The sequence below is a fragment of the Dromiciops gliroides genome, chromosome 4 (assembly GCF_019393635.1).
Source record: "Dromiciops gliroides isolate mDroGli1 chromosome 4, mDroGli1.pri, whole genome shotgun sequence".
Classification (NCBI taxonomy): Eukaryota; Metazoa; Chordata; class Mammalia; order Microbiotheria; family Microbiotheriidae; genus Dromiciops; species Dromiciops gliroides.
This window is the reverse complement of record NC_057864.1, coordinates 70,878,733-70,897,890: the sequence shown is the minus strand read 5'-3', so window position 1 is coordinate 70,897,890 and position 19,158 is coordinate 70,878,733. Positions and strand designations below refer to the sequence as shown.

Here is a 19,158-nt window from a genome sequence, read left to right as displayed (position 1 = left end):
AAAAGCAGGGGTAGCAATCCTTATCAAAAAAGCCCAGGCAAAAATAGATCTCATTAAAAGAGATAAGAAAGGAAACTACATCTTGCTAAAAGGTACTATAGATAATGAAGTGATATCAGTATTAAATATGTATGTGCTAAGTATGCATCCAATATAAGAGAAGTTAAATGAGTTACAAGAGGAATTAGACAGTAATACTATAATAGTGGGGGGTCTGAATCTCCCCCTCTCAGAATTAGATAAATCTAGCCACAAAATAAATAAGAAAGAAGTGAAAGAAGTGAATAGATTACTAGAAAAATTAGACATGATAGATGTCTAGAGAAAATTGAATGGGGATAGAAAGGAATATACCTTCTTCTCAGCAGTACATGGCACATTTTCAAATATTGACCATGTATTAGGGCACAAAAACATCATAGTCAAATGTAGAAAGGCAGAAATAGTAAATGCATCCTTCTCAGATCATGATGCAATAAAAATTACATGTAAGAAAGAGTTAGGGAAAAGTAGAATGAAAATCAATTGGAATAATTTCATTCTAAAGAATGAATGGGCCAAACAACAAATCATAGAAATAATCAATAACTATATCCAAGAGAATGACAATAATGAGACAACATACCAAAATCTATGGGATGCAACCAAAGCAGTGCTTAGGGGAAAATTTATAGCTCTAAATGCTTACATGAATAAAAAAGAGAAAGAAGAGATTAATGAATTGGGCATGCAACTTAAAAAGCTAGAAAAAGAACAAATTAGAAATCCCCAATTAGATACTAAACTAGAGATCCTGAAAATTAAAGGAGAAATTAATAAGATTGAAAGCCAAAAAAACTATAGAATTAATCAATAAAATTAAGAGCTGGTTTTATGAAAAAACCAATAAAATAGATAAAATATTGGTTAATTTGATTAAAAAAAAGAAGAAAACCAAATTACCAGTATCAAAAATGAAAAAGGTGATGTTACCACCAATGAAGTGGAAATTAAATCAATAATTAGGAATTATTTTGCCCAACTGTATGCCAATAAATTTGACAATCTAAATGAAATTTTTACAAATTTTACAAATTTTTACAAATTTTTACAAATTCATTTTGTAAATGAATATTTACAAAAATACAAACTGCCCAGGTTAACTGAAGAGGAAATAAAATCCTTAAATAAACCCATATTAGAAAAAGAAATTGAACAAGCCATTAATGAACTCCCTAAGAAAAAATCCCCAGGGCCAGATGGGTTTACAGGTGAATTTTACCAAACATTTAAAGAACAATTAATTCCAATATTATACGAATTATTTGGAAAAATAGGTGAAGAAGGAGTTCTACCAAATTCATTTTATGACACAAATATGGTGGTGATACCAAAACCAGGCAAAGCAAAAACAGAGAAAGAAAATTATAGACCAATTTCCCTAATGAATATTGATGCTAAAATCTTAAATAAGATTAGCAAGGAGATTATAGCAAGTGATCACCAGGATAATACACTATGACCGGGTGGGATTTATACCAGGAATGCAGGGCTGGTTCAACATTAGGAAAACTATTGACATAATCAACCACATCAATAAGAAAACTAACCAAAATCTTATGATTATCTCAATAGATACAGAGAAAACTTTTGACAAAATACAGCACCCATTCCTAATAAAAACACTAGAGAATTTAGGAATAGGTGGAGCTTTCTTTAAAATAATAAACAGTATCTACCTAAAACCATTAGCAAGCATTATATGCAATGGAGATAAATTAGAGGCCTTCCCAATAAGATCAGGGTTCAGGGATGTCCATTATCACCCCTATCATTTAATATTGACCTAGAAATGTTAGCTTTAGCAATCAGAGAAGAAAAAGGAATTAAAGGAATTAGAATAGGCAAGGAGGAAACAAAACTATCACTCTTTGCTGATGACATGATGGTATACTTAAAGAATCCTAGAGAATCAACTCGAAAATTACTTGAAACAATGAACAACTTTAGCAAACTAGCAAGATATAAAATAAATCCACATAAATCATCAGCATTTCTGTACATGACCAACAAAGTCCAGCAGCAAGAGATAGAAAGAGAAATTCCATTTAAAGTAACGGTAGATAATATAAAATACTTGGGAGTCTACTTGCCAAGACAAACCCAGGAACTCTATAAACACAACTACCAAACATGCTTCACACAAATCAAATCAGATCTAAATAATTGAAAAGATATCAATTGCTCATGGATAGACAGAGCTAATATAGTAAAAATGACAATACTACCTAAATTAATTTACTTATTCAGTGTCATAGCAATCAGACTACCTACAAATTATTTTACACATAGCTAGTAAGTGTCAAGTGTCTAAAGCCGAATTTGAACTCAGGTACTCCTGAATCCAGAGCCCGTGCTCTATCCACTGCACCACCTAGCTGCCCCTCAGTGTGATGGTTTTGTTGTCTTCTTCCTCTTTTTATTCTCCTTAAAAATATTCTTTGTTATATGAGATGGCTCTCTGGGAGGGGAATAAGCATTTGTATGGAGCAAGAGAGATAAATACAATTTATTTTAAAAGTTAAAAATAAATTATATCAGCCAAAGAACCTAGGAGTTGTGAGAAGGGGCTGGATGGTAAGCAAAGGTAAGGGAGGATGGACCTGTTAGAGAAAGACTAAATTTTGTACCTTTCTGGTGACTACTGAATCACTTTGGGTGTGACTGCCAGCTTTTAAATAATATAGAACTGTCAAAGAAGAATAATTTTTAAAACGAAAGAGACAAATGTATCCCAAATTGTGGCATATAAGATTCCAATAATATCTTTTAAAATACATTCCTCAATACCAATATTAGCAGTGAGTAAAATAGGAAAGTTTCATCTGCTAACATAATACTTTCAAATCTATAAAAAGATGGAATTAATCTATATTTGATCTTTGAGACCACTATTCTTTTGGAAATTTATATGGCGTCATTCTTTACACAAATCAGGTATTCTGAAGTTTTTTAATAAATTGCTAGTGTCAAAGTACGCACCAATACTATTCTGGGTTGGGGATATTATTTTGGTATAATTACAATAAATTGGTTAGTCTTTGAATACATAATGAACCTGACTGCCAAGTATTAGATACATGCAGGGACTGGCTTACAGGCAACTACAGCATTCCATTTAGGTCCATTTGATTCCTCCTTTAGCACGTTTACCCCGTAAAGTGTGTATGTGAATACGTGTGTGTGTGCGTGTGTGTGTGTGAGAGAGAGAGAGAGAGAGAGAGAGAGAGAGAGAGAGAGAGAGAGAGAGAGAGAGAATAACAATTGTTACTTTTCTGTGTTCCCAATGGTGACTACGCTGCCTTGCACAAAGTGCATGCCTCAAGAGACAGATGCTTATTTAGTACCAAGTAAATGCTGACTGACATCTTCTAAAGGTGTCCTTGTTAGACACCACCAGTCTCTCTTGTCAAATTCCTTCTTAAGACAGAAGGACCCCTCCACTGGTCTGCCTGCTTTTTAGTGTCCATTCCACTATCTTTATACTGCTGTTAACTGTACAGCTAGTGTTATCCTAGGCTTGCTGCCATCTGTTTCTCTTCTCCTTTTCAATCATGCTCCATGTTTTATTTCACTGAATTGCTCTACTGATCATCTTGTTAACAACAATAATTTCTTCTCTATCCAATTCTACTTCCTTTATTAAGCAACAGAGATTTTTTTGAACATTGACAACTTACTGCTCTGATCATAATAAGCAAAAACATTCAGAAAAGTTTAATTATGCAAATGCACACGGAAAAAGATCTCCCTCTCCATGTTATCAAGGCTCCCTATTTCCTGTCTTCTTTTACTTGCTTCTAAGTCTGTGTATCCAATTCAATCTAATAAATACTTGTCAAGCCCAGCTATGTACAAAACATCATTCACCTACACCATATGTATTTTAGTTTTTTTTACTACCCTAAATTCTACAAGGCAGAATAAGGAATTGAATAAAAAATACTCAGAGGTAAATAAGGACAAATAATTCATAATGTTCTTAAAAAGGATGCTGGGCTAGACACAGGTTTAAGTCTTAGTACAGCTACTTATATTACACACAGAGAGACACAGACATACAACACACACAGACACACACAGACACACACAGACACAGACACACAGACACACACAGACACACAGACACACAGACACACCTATGGTATTTGGTTAGTCATTTATCCCTCCAAAAACTCAGTTTCCTCATCTATCAAATGAAGCTGTACAAGATAGTTCCTAAGGACCTTTCTGGCTCTAAGATTGTATACCTGCATAATCTTCTAGGCAGTATTATGAAAAAACAACATTAAAATGATAGAAAAGTTGGTCGTGTTAGAACTACTGGGAGTATAACTTTGGAACAAGTCAATTAACTTCCCTGGGTCTCAGTTTCCTGATCTATAAAATGAGTGGGTTGGACTAGATGGAGATAGGCTCTGAGGTCCCTTCTAGCTCTAAGATCTATTATACCATGATTACCTACCAAAATACACAGACTAAACTTTAAGAGAAATATATCCATAGGAAGCAATTGGAATAATCCACAATATATATCAACTTAATAGGTAATCAGGGAAACTGCTGTCTAGAAGAACTGGGTTTTATAAAAATCACTTGAATGGACAGTGCCAAAGGATTAAAATAAAGTTTTTTTTTTTTTTTTTGGGGGGGGGGTTGGTACAGGAAAAGTTATTCTTATGGTAAATTCTGAGCACCACTAACTCAGAACACTCTACAATATGTTTAAACACAAAGGATGAAGAGCTTTAGAAAAGTTTATATAAACTTGTAGTACAAGAAAAGCTACTTTAGTGAAGCAATGTTTAACTAACCTTGCTCTACTCATCTGAGTCCGATATATTTCCCAATTCATCAGAGCAGGTCAGTGGGAATCCAAATTGAGGAAGTAGTGACATATTTTCCTTCTATTCCCGAATTCTCAAAGAAAACAAACATGATCCAAAATGCATCATAAATACTTCACCTACATTCACCAAAATTAGATTATGGCTACATTTTTTAAAGGAATTAGCTCTGCTGTAAATACAAGGATTGGATATAGTGATGAGATATATATCAAATAAGACAAGATATGGATCAAGAGAGGTAATTTTTTGAAGCAGTTAGAAAGAACAATGGGGGCAGCTAGATGGTGCAGTGGATAGAGCACTGGCCCTGGAGTCAGGAGGACCTGAGTTCAAATCTGGCCTCGGACACTTAACACTTACTAACTCCAATTGACTCACCAAAAAAAAAAAAAAAAGAAAAAAAAAAGAATGAGTAAAGTTCTGGGAAGAACTGAGTTTGAATCCTGCTTCAAACACTTACTAGTTGGGGGACTTCAGCCAAATTTTTTAATCTCTTTATGCCTCAGTTTTCTTAAATATAAAATAAGGAGGTTGAATTTAGTGATCTTTTTCAGCTCTAAATATAATTCTAAAATCTTCTCAGGCAATATAGCTCAAGATTAGTATTCATTCATCAAAGGCCTTCTAAATAAAACTGAAAAGATGGAAACCAGCCAAAATATTTCCCTGCTGCTGTGGTTTTAAAAAAGAGGAGATGGAAATATATAATCTTGTTATTTTCTCTGTTTTTGTCATACAACTTTACTTAAAAAAAAAGATCATCTTCCCTCTGTCTACACATTTCTAAGACTCCCTTCCATTTTCTCTCACACCAGATTAATTTTGCAAATTATTTGAGAGTGTTCCAAATAAAATATTTTCCAGAAGGAACTTTATAGGTTATCTAATCCAATGTCTTCATTTTTACAGATGAGGAAACTACAGAAATTAAAGTACTTGTACAATATTCAAACCCAAGTAGCCTAACTCCAAATACTCTCTTCTTTCCATTACACCCTGATTGCCAAAATGGAAACACAAGACCAACACCAACTAATTTCACTTTTATTCTAGTTTACTCTCTGGTTTTCAAGAAAAATTTAGACATTGATAATACTTCTTCAACAGTAGGAATAGGGAAACATTTCACTCAGTCTTCCTTTTGCTTTCCTAATATCATAAGCTCATACATTGGCTGCTACTTCACTACTAAGTGTATCTGTTCATGTGATTTTTTAGACAGACTAAACACTTTCAGTAACTTGGCTTCTAAAAATGTTAAATATGTCTCTGCTACCAGCCAAAAAGGAATCTACAATGTCTGAAAAACCATATTACATAGAGATTAAAACTTATGTTTCTTCAGTTTATGACCAAACAAGAGATAGAGTATATTATAAAATGAAAAATGGATGATTTTGATTACATTAAATTAAAAAATTTTTGTACAAACAGAAGCAATGCATCCAAAATTAGAAGGGAGGTAGAAAGCTGGGAAACAATTTTTGTGGCCAGTACTTCTGATAAAGGCCTCATCTTTAAAATATATAGGGAACTAAATCAAATTTATAAGAATCCAAGTCATTCCCCAATTGAGAAATGATCAAAGGATATGAACAGGCAGTTTTCTGATGAAGAAACCAAAGCTATCTATTTCCATATGAAAAAATGCTCTAAATCTCTAATGATTAGAGAGATGCAAATTAAAACAACTCTGAGGTACCACCTGACACCTATCAGATTGGCTGAAATGACAAAAAAGGAAAATAATAAATGTTGGAGAAGCTGTGGGAAAATTGGAACACTAATCCATTGTTGGTGGAGCTGTGAACTGATCCAACCATTCTGGAGAGCAATTTGGAATTATGCCCAAAGGGTGATAAAGCTGTGCATACCCTTTGACCCAGCAATACCACTTTTGGGTCTTTTTCCCAAAGAAATCATGGAAGGGGGAAAGGGACCAAAATGTACAAAAATATTTATAGCTGCTCTTTACGTGGTGGCAAGGAATTGGAAGTTTAGGGGGTGCCCATCTATTGGGGAATGGCTGGACAAGTTGTGGTATATGAATACAATGGAATACTATTGTGCTGTAAGAAATGATGAGCAGGAGGAGTTCAGAGAAACCTGGAGGATCTTACGTGAGCTGATGATGAGTGAGATGAGCAGAACCAGAAGAACAATGTATACAGTATCATCAACATTGAATATTGATCCACTATGATGGACTATATTCTTCTCACCAATGCAATGGTACAGAAGAGTTCCAGGGAACTCATGATGGAAGAGGATCTCCAAATCCAAGGAAAAAAAAAAAAGAACTGTGGAGTATAGATGCTGAATGAACCATACTATTTCTTTTGGTTTTGATGCTGTTGTTTTTTTCTATTTTGAGGTTTTTCATCAGTGCTCTGATTTTTTCTCTTATAACATGACTAATGCAGAAATAGGATTAATGTTATTATGTGTATATATATATATATATATATATATATATAAAACCTATATCAGATTACCTGCTGTCTAGGGGAGAGGGAAGGGAGGGGAGGGAGGGAGAAAAATCTGAAATTGTAAAGCTTGTATAAACAAAAGATGAGAACTATCTTTACATGTAACGGGAAAAAAATAAAATACTTTATTAATTAAAAAACCTTATGTTTCTTTCACTAAAATAATATTTTAATGTTTGTAGGGTAGCAAAAAAATTAGATTCAAAATTTGTTTACTGCTAAAATAAGAAGAATGATAATACATTTTCTATTTACCTTTAGATAGTACAGCTCACTAACATAAATGCACCCAGTAATCAGTAACCAGAGCCATTAGGGAGTAATACCAGGTCTTCTATGATTCTCAGCTATATTCAATCATGAGGCTATACTATTACTTTAGTTTGGTCGATTACACACACGCCCAAACATTTTTTTTTTTTAGAATTAACAACAAATTTGATTAGATTGTGTATTTAGAAGTTATTGATTATACCTGCTGCACAACGTTATTATTTATTTCTCTATTTTCATTCTGGAAAAGACAACTTTGCTGAAGGGGATATAGTGATTCTTCAGGATGAAGAAAAAGGATACTTGCATCTATTATTTTTAAGTTGTTCTTTTAGTGTTTTTGTTTTCTGCTTCTGACAGTAATCTAACTGCTATAAAGGGAAAAGCAAGGATATCTGACTTTTTACACCAATAAAAAGACTGTTGGTTAAGGCACCAGGCTAATACAATATTAAAAAAAAAAAGCACAGCAGCATTCAAATATTCCAATTCAGTAAAACTGAAGAAGAGTAGGAAGAGTAAGGCAAAGAAATGAAAGCAAAGGAAAAAAAATATGAAAAGACAATAGCTAGGTAAAAGAAGAACAAAAAATATTGAAGAAAAAAACTTTAAAAATAGAATTGGCAAAATGGAAAAGGAGGTACAGAAATTCACTGATGAAAAGACCAGAACTGAATAGAAAATTTGACAACAAACACATAAGACTCAAGAGAAGCATAAAGTGGTAAACATGAAAGAGTAATCTTAAGGGATTCAATGAAGTTAAACTGTTCATATTCCTATATGGGGAGATGGCATTTGTAACTCCTAAGAAGTTTCTCATTATTAGGGCAGTTAGGAGTACAAATAGAGACAGTATGGGTCTGAGGTTGAATATGATGGGATAATAAATAAAAAAATTAAATTAAATTAAGGGGTAAGAAAGAGAAATGCACTGGGAGGTGAAAGGGAGGGTCAGAATGGAAAAATTATTCTTTCATAAAAGAGGCATGGGGTGAGGGGTGGGGAGAGCTAGGTGGCACAGTGGAAAAAGCACCAGCCCTGGATTCAGGAGGGCCTGAGTTCAAATCTGGCCTCAGACACTTGACACTAGCTGTGTGACTCTGGGCAAGTCACTTAACCCTCATTGCCCTGCAAAAACAAAATAAAGAGACATGGAATGAAGGTCTTTTATTGTGGAGGGGAAAATGGGGGTAGGTGGGCAAACCTTATTCTCGTTAGAATTAGTTCAAAGAAGGAAGAATAAGAGATATGGGAGGGGGATGACAACAGAGAAGGTATATTAAGGGAGGCAGCACAGAGAAGCAAAACACTTTTGAGGACAGACAATAAAAAAAGAGAGAGAAGGATAAAAAAATAGGATGGAGAAAAATACACAGTAATCATAACTGTGAATGTGAATGAGATAATCTCACCATGAAATAGAAAGGAATAGCAGAATGGACGAAAAACCAGAATCCAACAATATGTAAGTTTACAAGAGATACATTTAAAGCACAAAGAGACACATGGAGTTAAAATAAAGGGCTGAAGCAGAATCACTTCTGCTTCAGCTGAAGTAAAAAAGGCAGGGGGTATCAATCATGATTTCAGACAAAGCAGAAGAAAAAATAGATAATCAGGGAAACTACATTTTGCTAAAAGGTTCCGTTGACAATGAATATCAAAAAATTTTCAGGAAGTTTCCCTGATTGCTTAACATCTCAGGGAAGGGCAGGGAAGGAGGGATAGAATTTGCAACTCAAAACTTTAAAAAAAAAAAAAGACAGTGAGGTTCAAATGTCAGCTGCTCCCACCAATCCATCTTCTTTGTTTATATAGACTTGTATGGGACAATTGCCTCAGTTTACCCAAATAAGTCAATCAGAGACAGATTTATTACGTTCTCATGAGAATGGGTGACCCCATGGAGGAGATGAGGAGCACACTACTGGGCTCATGAGTTGGGTTTTTATGGAAGTTTTGAGGCGGGGGTCCCCTCATCCACAGGATGAGCTCACAATCTAACATCCAATCCTGTCTCACCCAGGATGTGTGTTCAGCTTGTGATCATGATATGGATGCATACTCAGTTATGTCTGAGAACTAGGGGGAAGGGGAGGGGGAAAGGGTGAAACCACTCTACCTGTGTAAGGAGGGGACAAGGGGGAAGAAGGGAGAGATGGTACCAGGAGCTGGGGTTAGGAATGCAAGAAGGGAGAGGTAGTATCAGGAGACAGCTCTCTTGCTTGGTCATAGAACAAGGTGGAGTAAGAGGTGTGTTGTAGCAACAGAATACAAGGACTGGGGGCTTTGGGATGAAGGGGGGGGAGGAATGGTACCAGTGTACTACAATATTCTGTTATTAGTAGTGGGATGAAACATGGACAGAATGATCTAACAATAACAGGGACTGGGGGCTGGGTACTTTTGAGACCGCATCCTCAGAGTCTGAACTGACTCAAGTCCACCATATCCCACTCAGACCTCTATTTCCATGTCCCAATTATGAAAGATAATTTTCTCTAACCTTACTCTCCCTTATTCCCCTCTTCCAGTGTATTATTCTACCATTCCAATTTTCTTTTAAGATCATCAATATGTAACAGAACCACTCTCAGGTTGTTTGTCAAAGTAGACATCTCTATTGACCCCAATAATAATAGAATTCAGGAAGAAGCACATGTACCTCCTTGTAATATTAGAATATAAGCAGGTTATCTTTATTTAGTCCTTTTTCATTGTTCATTCATTTTTATCATTTTATGCTTCTGTTGACTTCTGTGTTTGAATTTCAAAGTTTCTACACAGCTCTGCTCTTGTTATCAGGAATGTTTGGAAACTCAGTATTTCAAAAGTTCCACTCTTTCTCCTACAAGATTATGCTCAGTTTTGCTGGGTAAGGTATTATTGGATATAAGTCTATATCCTTGGTCTTCTGGGATATAGTATTCCAAATTCTCTTCTCTTTTACAGTAGCGGCTGTCACATTCTGCCTGTGGCTCTTTGGTATTTGAATTCTTTCCGGTTATTTGCTGAATTTTCTCTTTGACCTAAAAGCTCTGAATTTTTTTTCTAATGTCTATAAGAGTTTTCATTTTGAGGTTTCTTTCAGAAAGTGGCAAGTGTATTCTATTTTAATTTTGTCTTTTAGGTCTAAGGAATGTGGGAAGTTCTCATTTATGAGTATGCTGTTTTAGGCTTCATTTTTGATGATGGCTTTTAAGAGGTCTAATGACTCTCTCTCTTCAACCTGTTTCCAAAACAGTTATTTTTGCTATGAAACACCTTACTTTTTTTCCCCAGTTTTTGACTGTTTTTAATATTTCTTATTGTCTTGTGGTGTCAGGTTCTATTTGGTTTATTTCAATGGACTGAGAGTTTGTTGCTTGGGCAAGGTTTTTTATTTCATGTCAATAAACTATGGAAGAAAACATCTGAAAGGGAATTAACATAGTGCTCATAGTGTTTTCTCCTTTCATTGGTTAAAAACATTAAGTTTTTCTTTAATATTTTTGAAAGATCATGATAAAATAACAATTCTATCATTAACAATTAAAACATTTGATGTTCATTGATATTATGGAATTACATGATGCCTTCTATTATGACACAATACCATGCTGGCAATTACTATCTCAAGCTTAGGTAATAAAATGGCTACTTTTGTACAAATAAGATACCTTGTTTTGGATTACTGGTCCCATCTACAAATAAAGTTGGTTTTTGAAGACCCATGATAAAAGAAAAAATATTTAACACAAGCAAATTTGATATGGTAGGGAGAATAAAATATTGCTTGTTATGATGTAATAGTGAAGTCACCTGATTAGCAACTGTTCACTCTTTTAAAGCGTATATGTAAACAACGATCATTTGTTTGTCTAGGTGACATAACAAAAGAAGAAGTTAGGCATAAAACAAACTCCCTCCCACAAAACAAAAGATAGGAAGCAAGTACTAGTTGAAACTTTAAAAAAGGGTGTGATCCTGGTTTATATAGTTCAGGATTATTTCTATGGATTTTCATTGTCATTATTATATACTAGCTTTATTCTCTGTCAGAGCTACATATAGTTAAAGTGATTCAGCTATAATTGCTCTGCCTATGACTTATAATCCCTCCTTTGTTTTTTTTCCCCAGATTTAATGGTGACAGAAGAAAATATGTAATCTTCCATTTCATTAGTCATGTGACTCAGGAATGGTATATGTCTTCATAAAAAAATAAAATAAAATTTCATTACTGATTACTCAGGTTTCCAAAAGTGTTAAGATCAAAAAGGGCATTCATTATTAACCATTTTCATTATCAACAATAATAGCTATCATTAATAAACTAAAAATTTACAGAAGTTTTACATTCATCATTTCATCTGATTACAAACCAGAATGTTCCACTCTGCTTTTACTATTAATCAATTAGTTAATAGGCACTTATTAAATGTTTACTAAGTGTTAGGTGAGCTAGATGAAACAGCTAGATCCTTCAGTGGATAGACTGCTGGGCTTAGAGTTAGGAAGAACAGAGTTCAAATCCTGCCTCAAACACTTAACTAGCCATGTACCCCATGGCAAGTCACTTAACCTCTTTTTCCTTAATGTATTATAAAGGAAATGGCAAATCACTCCAATATATTTGCCAAGTAAACCCCATGGGTGGTATTGGCATGCTTCATGACCAAAGGGTCACAAGGAGTCAGACATGATTGAATGACTGAACAACTGAACAATAATGTGTCAGCTCTGTGCTAAGTGATAGAAATAGAAAAAAATATAGACACTTCTCTCATGGATTGCTCTCATGGAGTGCATCCTAATGGTGGAAACAACATGCAAATAACTGATTATTTAAGATATGTGAAGTATAAATGAAAAGCAACAGAAGGTGGGAGAATGAGTCACATGATCTTTGAGATGACTAAGTAAACCCAAATTCCAAATTAAGAAGAATATAGGTAACTCTTTCACGGTAATTTAAATGCCATTTCTTCAACAGTAAAAACACATCTCAGCAGAATTTAGTGTTCTATTTTTTTTAATTAATAAAGTATTTTTTTTTTCTGTTACATGTAAAGATAGTTCTCAACTTTTGTTTATACAAGCTTTACAATTTCAGATTTTTCTCCTTCCCTCCCCTCCCTCCTACCTCCCCTAGACAGCAGGTAATCTGATATAGGTTTTATATATATATATATATATATATATATATATATATATATATATATATATATATATATATATATATATATATATATATATACACACACACACACACACACACACATAATATAGTGTTCTATTTTTAAAGATATATGTAATAGCAAAACTGGAAGGTCCTAATAAAGGAATTAATCTGCTTCATGAATATTAAATATTACATGGTAGGAATAGCTATTTTCTTTTCTATGATGAGATATACCATTCCCAAATCACATGACTAACAAAATGGAAGATTAGATATTTTCTTCTGTCACCATTAAATCTGAAAAAAATATATAAATAAATAAAGGAGGGATTATAAATCATAGGCAGAGCAACTACAGCTGAATCCAAGAAAGTAATGAGTCTGAACAAGGTAACTGCTTATGAATCAACAGCTGAGAATGCTAATCTATAATGCTTTCACTTAACAACCCTCACCCTAGCAGCCTCTATATTCCAAAAGGACACAAAAATCAACCCACAGTCATATGCTTTGGGATTTTCTTTCTGCTCCAGAGACTGTCAGAACTCAGTCATGCCCTTCTTCCAGCATCTTGCTGCAACAACCAGCCAAGTCCACAGCTAAACAATACAGGAAAGATAACTCCTATACTCTCTCAGGAAAAGAAAGAACAATAGGAGAATAGAAGAGGTGGAAAAAAGTGAAGAAATGGTAGAATGAAAGGTAGAAGTTGGCCACCCAATAGGAGTGGAGTCCCATTAAAAAATATTCCCACTGGAAAACAGCTGTATTCTATAATGGAAAACGAGGACCTTACAATGGGTCCAATATTGAAGGAGTTGCTACGCAGGTAGATTACGTCCCCTGAGAGAACACTGTTCTTCCATGGACAACATCCTGCTCCAGGAAAAGAAAAACGTGGAGCTCCTAGGAGCAAATGGACACTCAGAAAAGTGAAAAGAGAACCAATCTTTGGACCCAGGGAATAGGTCAGATGGTAAACTGGAAAGAGGATAATCATGGGGGCAGGCAGGAAGAGAACTGAAGCACATGGTCTGGGACACAAGGAAACTTGTGTCTATTGTCATCAGGCAATGCTTCTACCTGCATTACATCCCTCATAAAGGGGTACTTTTGAGAGTAAAGTAGAATAGAAAAAAGGAGGAAGACCTACAAAAGGTAAAAACATAGAAATTAGCTAGAAGAGGGTACTCAAACTTGATACTTTAGAAGCTGAATTCCATGAGGAAGAGAGGCTAAAAAAGGAATAAATAAGCATTCACTACATGAATCAAAGAATAAAAGACAGACTAGACATAAAGCAAGGGAATTAATGAAGAGAACAAAGTAAAGAAATCCTTTTTAGAAAAAAGCACAGAAAAAAAAGAAAAAAGCTAACAAATAGAAGATGGAGGGAAATATAGAAGATGGGGAAAGAATTTTGAATAAACCATTAAACTGAGAAGGGAAAAGAGGGGAAGAATTGGATTTTAAGTAAAGAAATCTTTATAAAAAGGCACAGAAAAAAACAAACAAAAGAAGTTGGAGGGGAGGATAGAAGATGGGGAAAGGGGCTGCTAGATGGCACAGTGGCTGGAGCACTGGCCCTGGATTCAGGAGGACCTGAGTTCAAATCTGGCCTCAGACACTTAACAACTACTAGCTGTTAACCCCAATTGCCTCAGAAAAAAAAAGAAAAAGAAAAAAAAAAGATGGGGAAAGAATTCTAAATAAGCCATTTAACTGAGAAGGGAAAAAGGAAGAAAAGGAAGAATTAGATAACTAAATAAAATAAAGAAAAAGAAATCAATACATTAAGTAAACTAGAAAAAAGGCTGAGAAAGGGAAAGGGAGGCATATTAAGGTTGAAGAACAAGAGAACATATAGGAAAAGGGTTGCCTTTTTATATTGCCTAAATTATATGAAGAAAAAATAATTGTAGAATCAAAAAACTGATTTTAGTAAGGAACAAGAACAAAAAAATCTAATTGAGGAAAAATAGTAGAACTAACTATTATAACATTAAATGTAACTAGATTTTTAAAATCCAATGAGAAGGGCAGATTGAAATAGAAAACAAAATCCCACTGTTATTAGAAACACATTTAAAAAACAAAAAAACCCCATAAACCAAAAATGAAACCCTTCAATAAAATTTAGTCTGCATCAGTTGAATAAACAAACAAACCAGGAATCATACTAATAAAACAAAACAAAAACAACTCAATAACAATATTGAACTTAGGTGTTCCAAATGACATAGTGTCTAAATTCATAAAGGAAAACTACTACAAAAAGACAAAGAAAGATAGTAAGACTGGAGACTTTAATGTTTATTTCTCAGTGAAAATTTAACAAAGTAAAATGCAAAATAAAAAATTTGAACAAATTACTGGAGAAATTAGAATTAGAAGATTTAGCAATTTCTATATGTATATACACATATACATATATATATTTATTTATTTCTTAGCACCATATAGGAGTTCTACAAATATAGATCATATCAACGTACAGAGATATTACAAATAAATGAAATAGGGCAGAAATACTACTTGTAACTTTTAAAGAGAATAAAGTAATAAAAATAGCAATCAATTCAGAGAGCATAACCAAAATACATGGATCTAATTGAAGACAATAAAATCCTAAATAAGTAATGTCATAACAGATCAGAAAAACAATAATTACATGAAAGAAGATAATGATGAAATAAAATACCAAAATTTATGAAATGTAGCTTAAGCAATCCTTAGAGGATACGTACATTTACGAAATAGAAAAGGGGATGATTAATGAACTGAATATGCATTTTTAAAAATTAAAAACCAATCTCAAAATAAGCATAAAAGAGAAGATCTTGAAAAGAATAGAAATAAAGTGAAAACTAAAAAGTATAAAAAATTTAGTTCTTTGAAAAGACTAACAAAATTTTTAACCTTGAATAAACCATATTTTTAAAAGGCAGAAAATAAAAATCAGCAAAAGAATAAAGTAAAATAACAAAAACCAAAGAAATAAAAAGAATTATCAGAAACTGCTATGCACAGTTATATCCCAATGAAACAAAGAACAGAAAAGACAAAATTATCATCAAAATTATAAAATACTCCATCTGGCATAACACAAAATAGAAATCTTAAATAATCCAATTTCAGAAAAGGAAATAGATTATAGATCTATAAGTAACTACTTGGTCCTGATGGATTTTGAGGACAATTCTATCAGTTTCAAATTTACTACACAAGTAAGTTACTACACAAATTCTTCTTAAAAATGTAGAAAGTACTCTAACAAATTCCTTTCATGAGACAAAACATAATAATAACTATAAAAATTACACAGTAAAAACTAGTAAATGTTTTCCTCTGTTCACCAGCTTACCCAGTTTGGCTGCGCCATCTGGTGGGTATTCGGGAAACTGGCCCTCAGAGGGGACACTCACAGTTCTCCTTAGGCATCTCCCTTTGGTGGAATCTGTCTGCTGCTCCTGTCCTCCCTCCACTGGTATCTATGTTAAACAACAAAAAGGACACTCAATGGTGGATCATGTTTAACTACATCATAATTGAACAAAATTATCATTAAAGAAAGTGAGTATTCAGAAAGACTGGTAGAAAAAATGTAGAATAGTTTAATAAGTAAGGACACACAACATTGTAGACTCCTTTTTCAAAAGTTTATGTAGGAAGGATTTCACATAAAGAAAATTAAATATGTAAATGACTAACATATTTACAAACTGGATCTTCTACCCCATGGCCTAGAAATATTCCAAAAAGTTTAAAAAAAAAAGTTATTTTCCAGAATGTTAATGAGGAAAGTGGATGTCCTTGCTCCAGTAGTAGTAGTAGTAGTAGTATTAGTAGTAGTATGCCTCCGTCAGTTGAGGATGACCATGGATCAGCACCTTGAAGAGCCACAGGCCACAGTGTGGCTGTGCTGGAGTGTCCTCTCCAGGGCACTCCACTTCCATAGTTATTGGGATAAGTTCTATGTATTGCCATATTAGGTGGTATTTTTAGGACATTAAAAAAGATCTTCCATAGGGTAGCTAGGAGGCAAAGTGGATAAAGCATCGGCCCTGGATTCAGGAAGACCTGAGTTCAAATCCAGTCTCAGACACTTACACTTACTAGCTATGTGATCCTGGGCAAGTCACTTAACCCATGTTGCCCTGCCCCCCCCCCCAAAAGATCTTCTATACTTGTAATTTAAAGAGTTTTAAGCATAAAGGAGTGTTGTACTTTGTCAGGGGCTTTTTCTGCATCTGTTGAGATATTCATGTGGTTTTTGGACTTTTGGTTTTTAATATGAATATTTATGATGATTGTTTTCCTCATATTGACCCTTTCTTGCTCCCCTGGTATATAAATTTAATTTGATCATAAAGAATGATTTCTTGGACAAATCACTGTATCTGTTTTTTTTTAATCAATTATTTATTGATGATATTCATGTATAATTTTCCTTCTGTTTTATCCTTCTTTGATTTAGGTATTAGGACTATATTTGTGTCATTAAACTATTCTGGTAGAATGTTCTTTCTAAATTTTTGATAGAATTCTCCTGGGAATCCATCAAAACCAGTAGTTGGGGGGTGGGGTAGGGTGGAGAGGACAGTTCCTTTATAGTTAGCTCTATTTCCTTTTCTGAGATTGATTTATTTTATATTTTGAACAGTTGATTTATTTTATATTTTGAAGCTACTCCTATTTTTTTGTGCTCTCAGTTTTGTTACAATATAATTGGGCATAAGAGGTACTGATTACTCATTCTATTTTTTCTGGTTTTATTGTGATTTCACTTTGCTCATTTGCTATTTTATTAATTTGACTATTCACTTCTTTTTTTTAGAATGGCTAAAGATTTATTGTTTTTTATTAGTCTTTAAAACCAGCTTTTAAATTTTATGATTTCTATAGTCTTCTGGTTTCCAGTTTATTCTTTAATTTGTAATATCTATTTCTTTGTGCTTTTTATGTTTTGTTGGCTTTCTAATTATTAAAATGCATATCTAATTAATTCTCTTTTTCTATTTTAATGCATATTTGTGGGGAGACCTTTTTTCCCACTGAGAACTTCTTTAGTTTTAACACCCAAATTTGGGTACATTTTAAATGATTATTATTTTCTTTACACATACTGTTTTTATGATTTGTTGCCTACTCATCATTTAAGATTTCATTGTTAAGTTTTTTTCATGTCTTTTGTTTGTGTACCCTGAACCAAGGATTTGTTTAATTGTGTCATGGTCTAAAAAGGTCTATTTCTGCTTTATAAAAATAAAAACAAAAGAACATTTGTGATATCTCTGTGCCTTAATAGTCAATTTTGTAAAAGTGGCATGTGGTGCTGAGAAATACAAATATTCTTGTGTAGTCCCATGTAGAAGAGACAAGGATTTTTGGTTCTAGTTCTCCAGCAATTTGTTCAGATCTATATATTCCCTTTGTTTGTTTGTTTGTTAGAGTTACCTAAAACTGAGAAAAGGATATAAAAATCTTCTGTCACTACATTGTCTATTCTAGGATTTTAATCTTTGGTTCATGGTCCTTAAACGTTTTAAGTCCTTACTTAAAACTTACTTACTTTTATTCTCTGTATTTCTCATGGAATTAAAACTTTCCTTTCCTTTATATTTTACAGTTTTTCTCTTGGTTACTTGTGACATTTTCAATAGAAACAGAACTGTTATATTAACCACTTGAGTTTGCGGGGTTTTTTTGGTATGTAACCTATGGATTGTTTTAATTGGCACTTTTCTATGTCCAGACATTCTAGGAAGCTTTTTAATACTATTTTTGGGATTATGGTGTTCCTGTGTTTTGACTTAACATGTTTCCTGGGAAACCTAAAATCCTTAAGTTGTCTTAATGCATTCTGCCTTCAAAATCATTATGTTTTGCTTGTATTGAAGGCATGATTTTTTGTGACATTATTGTTTTTGCTTCTCTTCTTCCAGACTGTTACTCATTTCCATATATTTGCATTTGCAATTAGTCATTCTCCCTCTTCCTCTAACTCTCCCTCTCCTCCCTTGTCATTGTAGATACAAGTTTTCTATTCTACTAATTATTTCTGATATTCAGGACCTAAGTTTTGCTCTTACAATTCTTATTATCTCTTTTAAGCCATTAAGGAATAATATGAATTCTAGCAGTTCCATATTCTTTTCAAAATCCACAGGGTTTTCTGCTTCATTGGGTATTAAATAATTTTCTTGTTTTGTAATATTTATTCATACATGATGTTATCTATCTATCTATCATCTATACTGGATTACTCTAAGCATCCTTAAAAAAGGTCTTCTCGGGGCAGGTAGGTGGCACAGTGGATAAAGCACTGGCCCTGGATTCA

At 33.6% G+C, this 19,158-nt stretch overlaps 1 protein-coding gene across 7 annotated transcripts in view; it reads right to left on the bottom strand.

Annotated features, from left to right (window-relative positions):
* RASAL2 (RAS protein activator like 2) overlaps positions 1-19,158 on the bottom strand; it is a 354,882-nt gene that overhangs the window by 152,852 nt on the left and 182,872 nt on the right. For all 7 annotated transcript variants that reach the window (XM_044000631.1, XM_044000635.1, XM_044000632.1 and 4 more), the window contains exon 3: positions 16,183-16,309. In XM_044000631.1, coding sequence (XP_043856566.1) covers positions 16,183-16,309 — 127 coding nt within the window. The remainder of the gene's footprint in view (positions 1-16,182; positions 16,310-19,158) is intronic.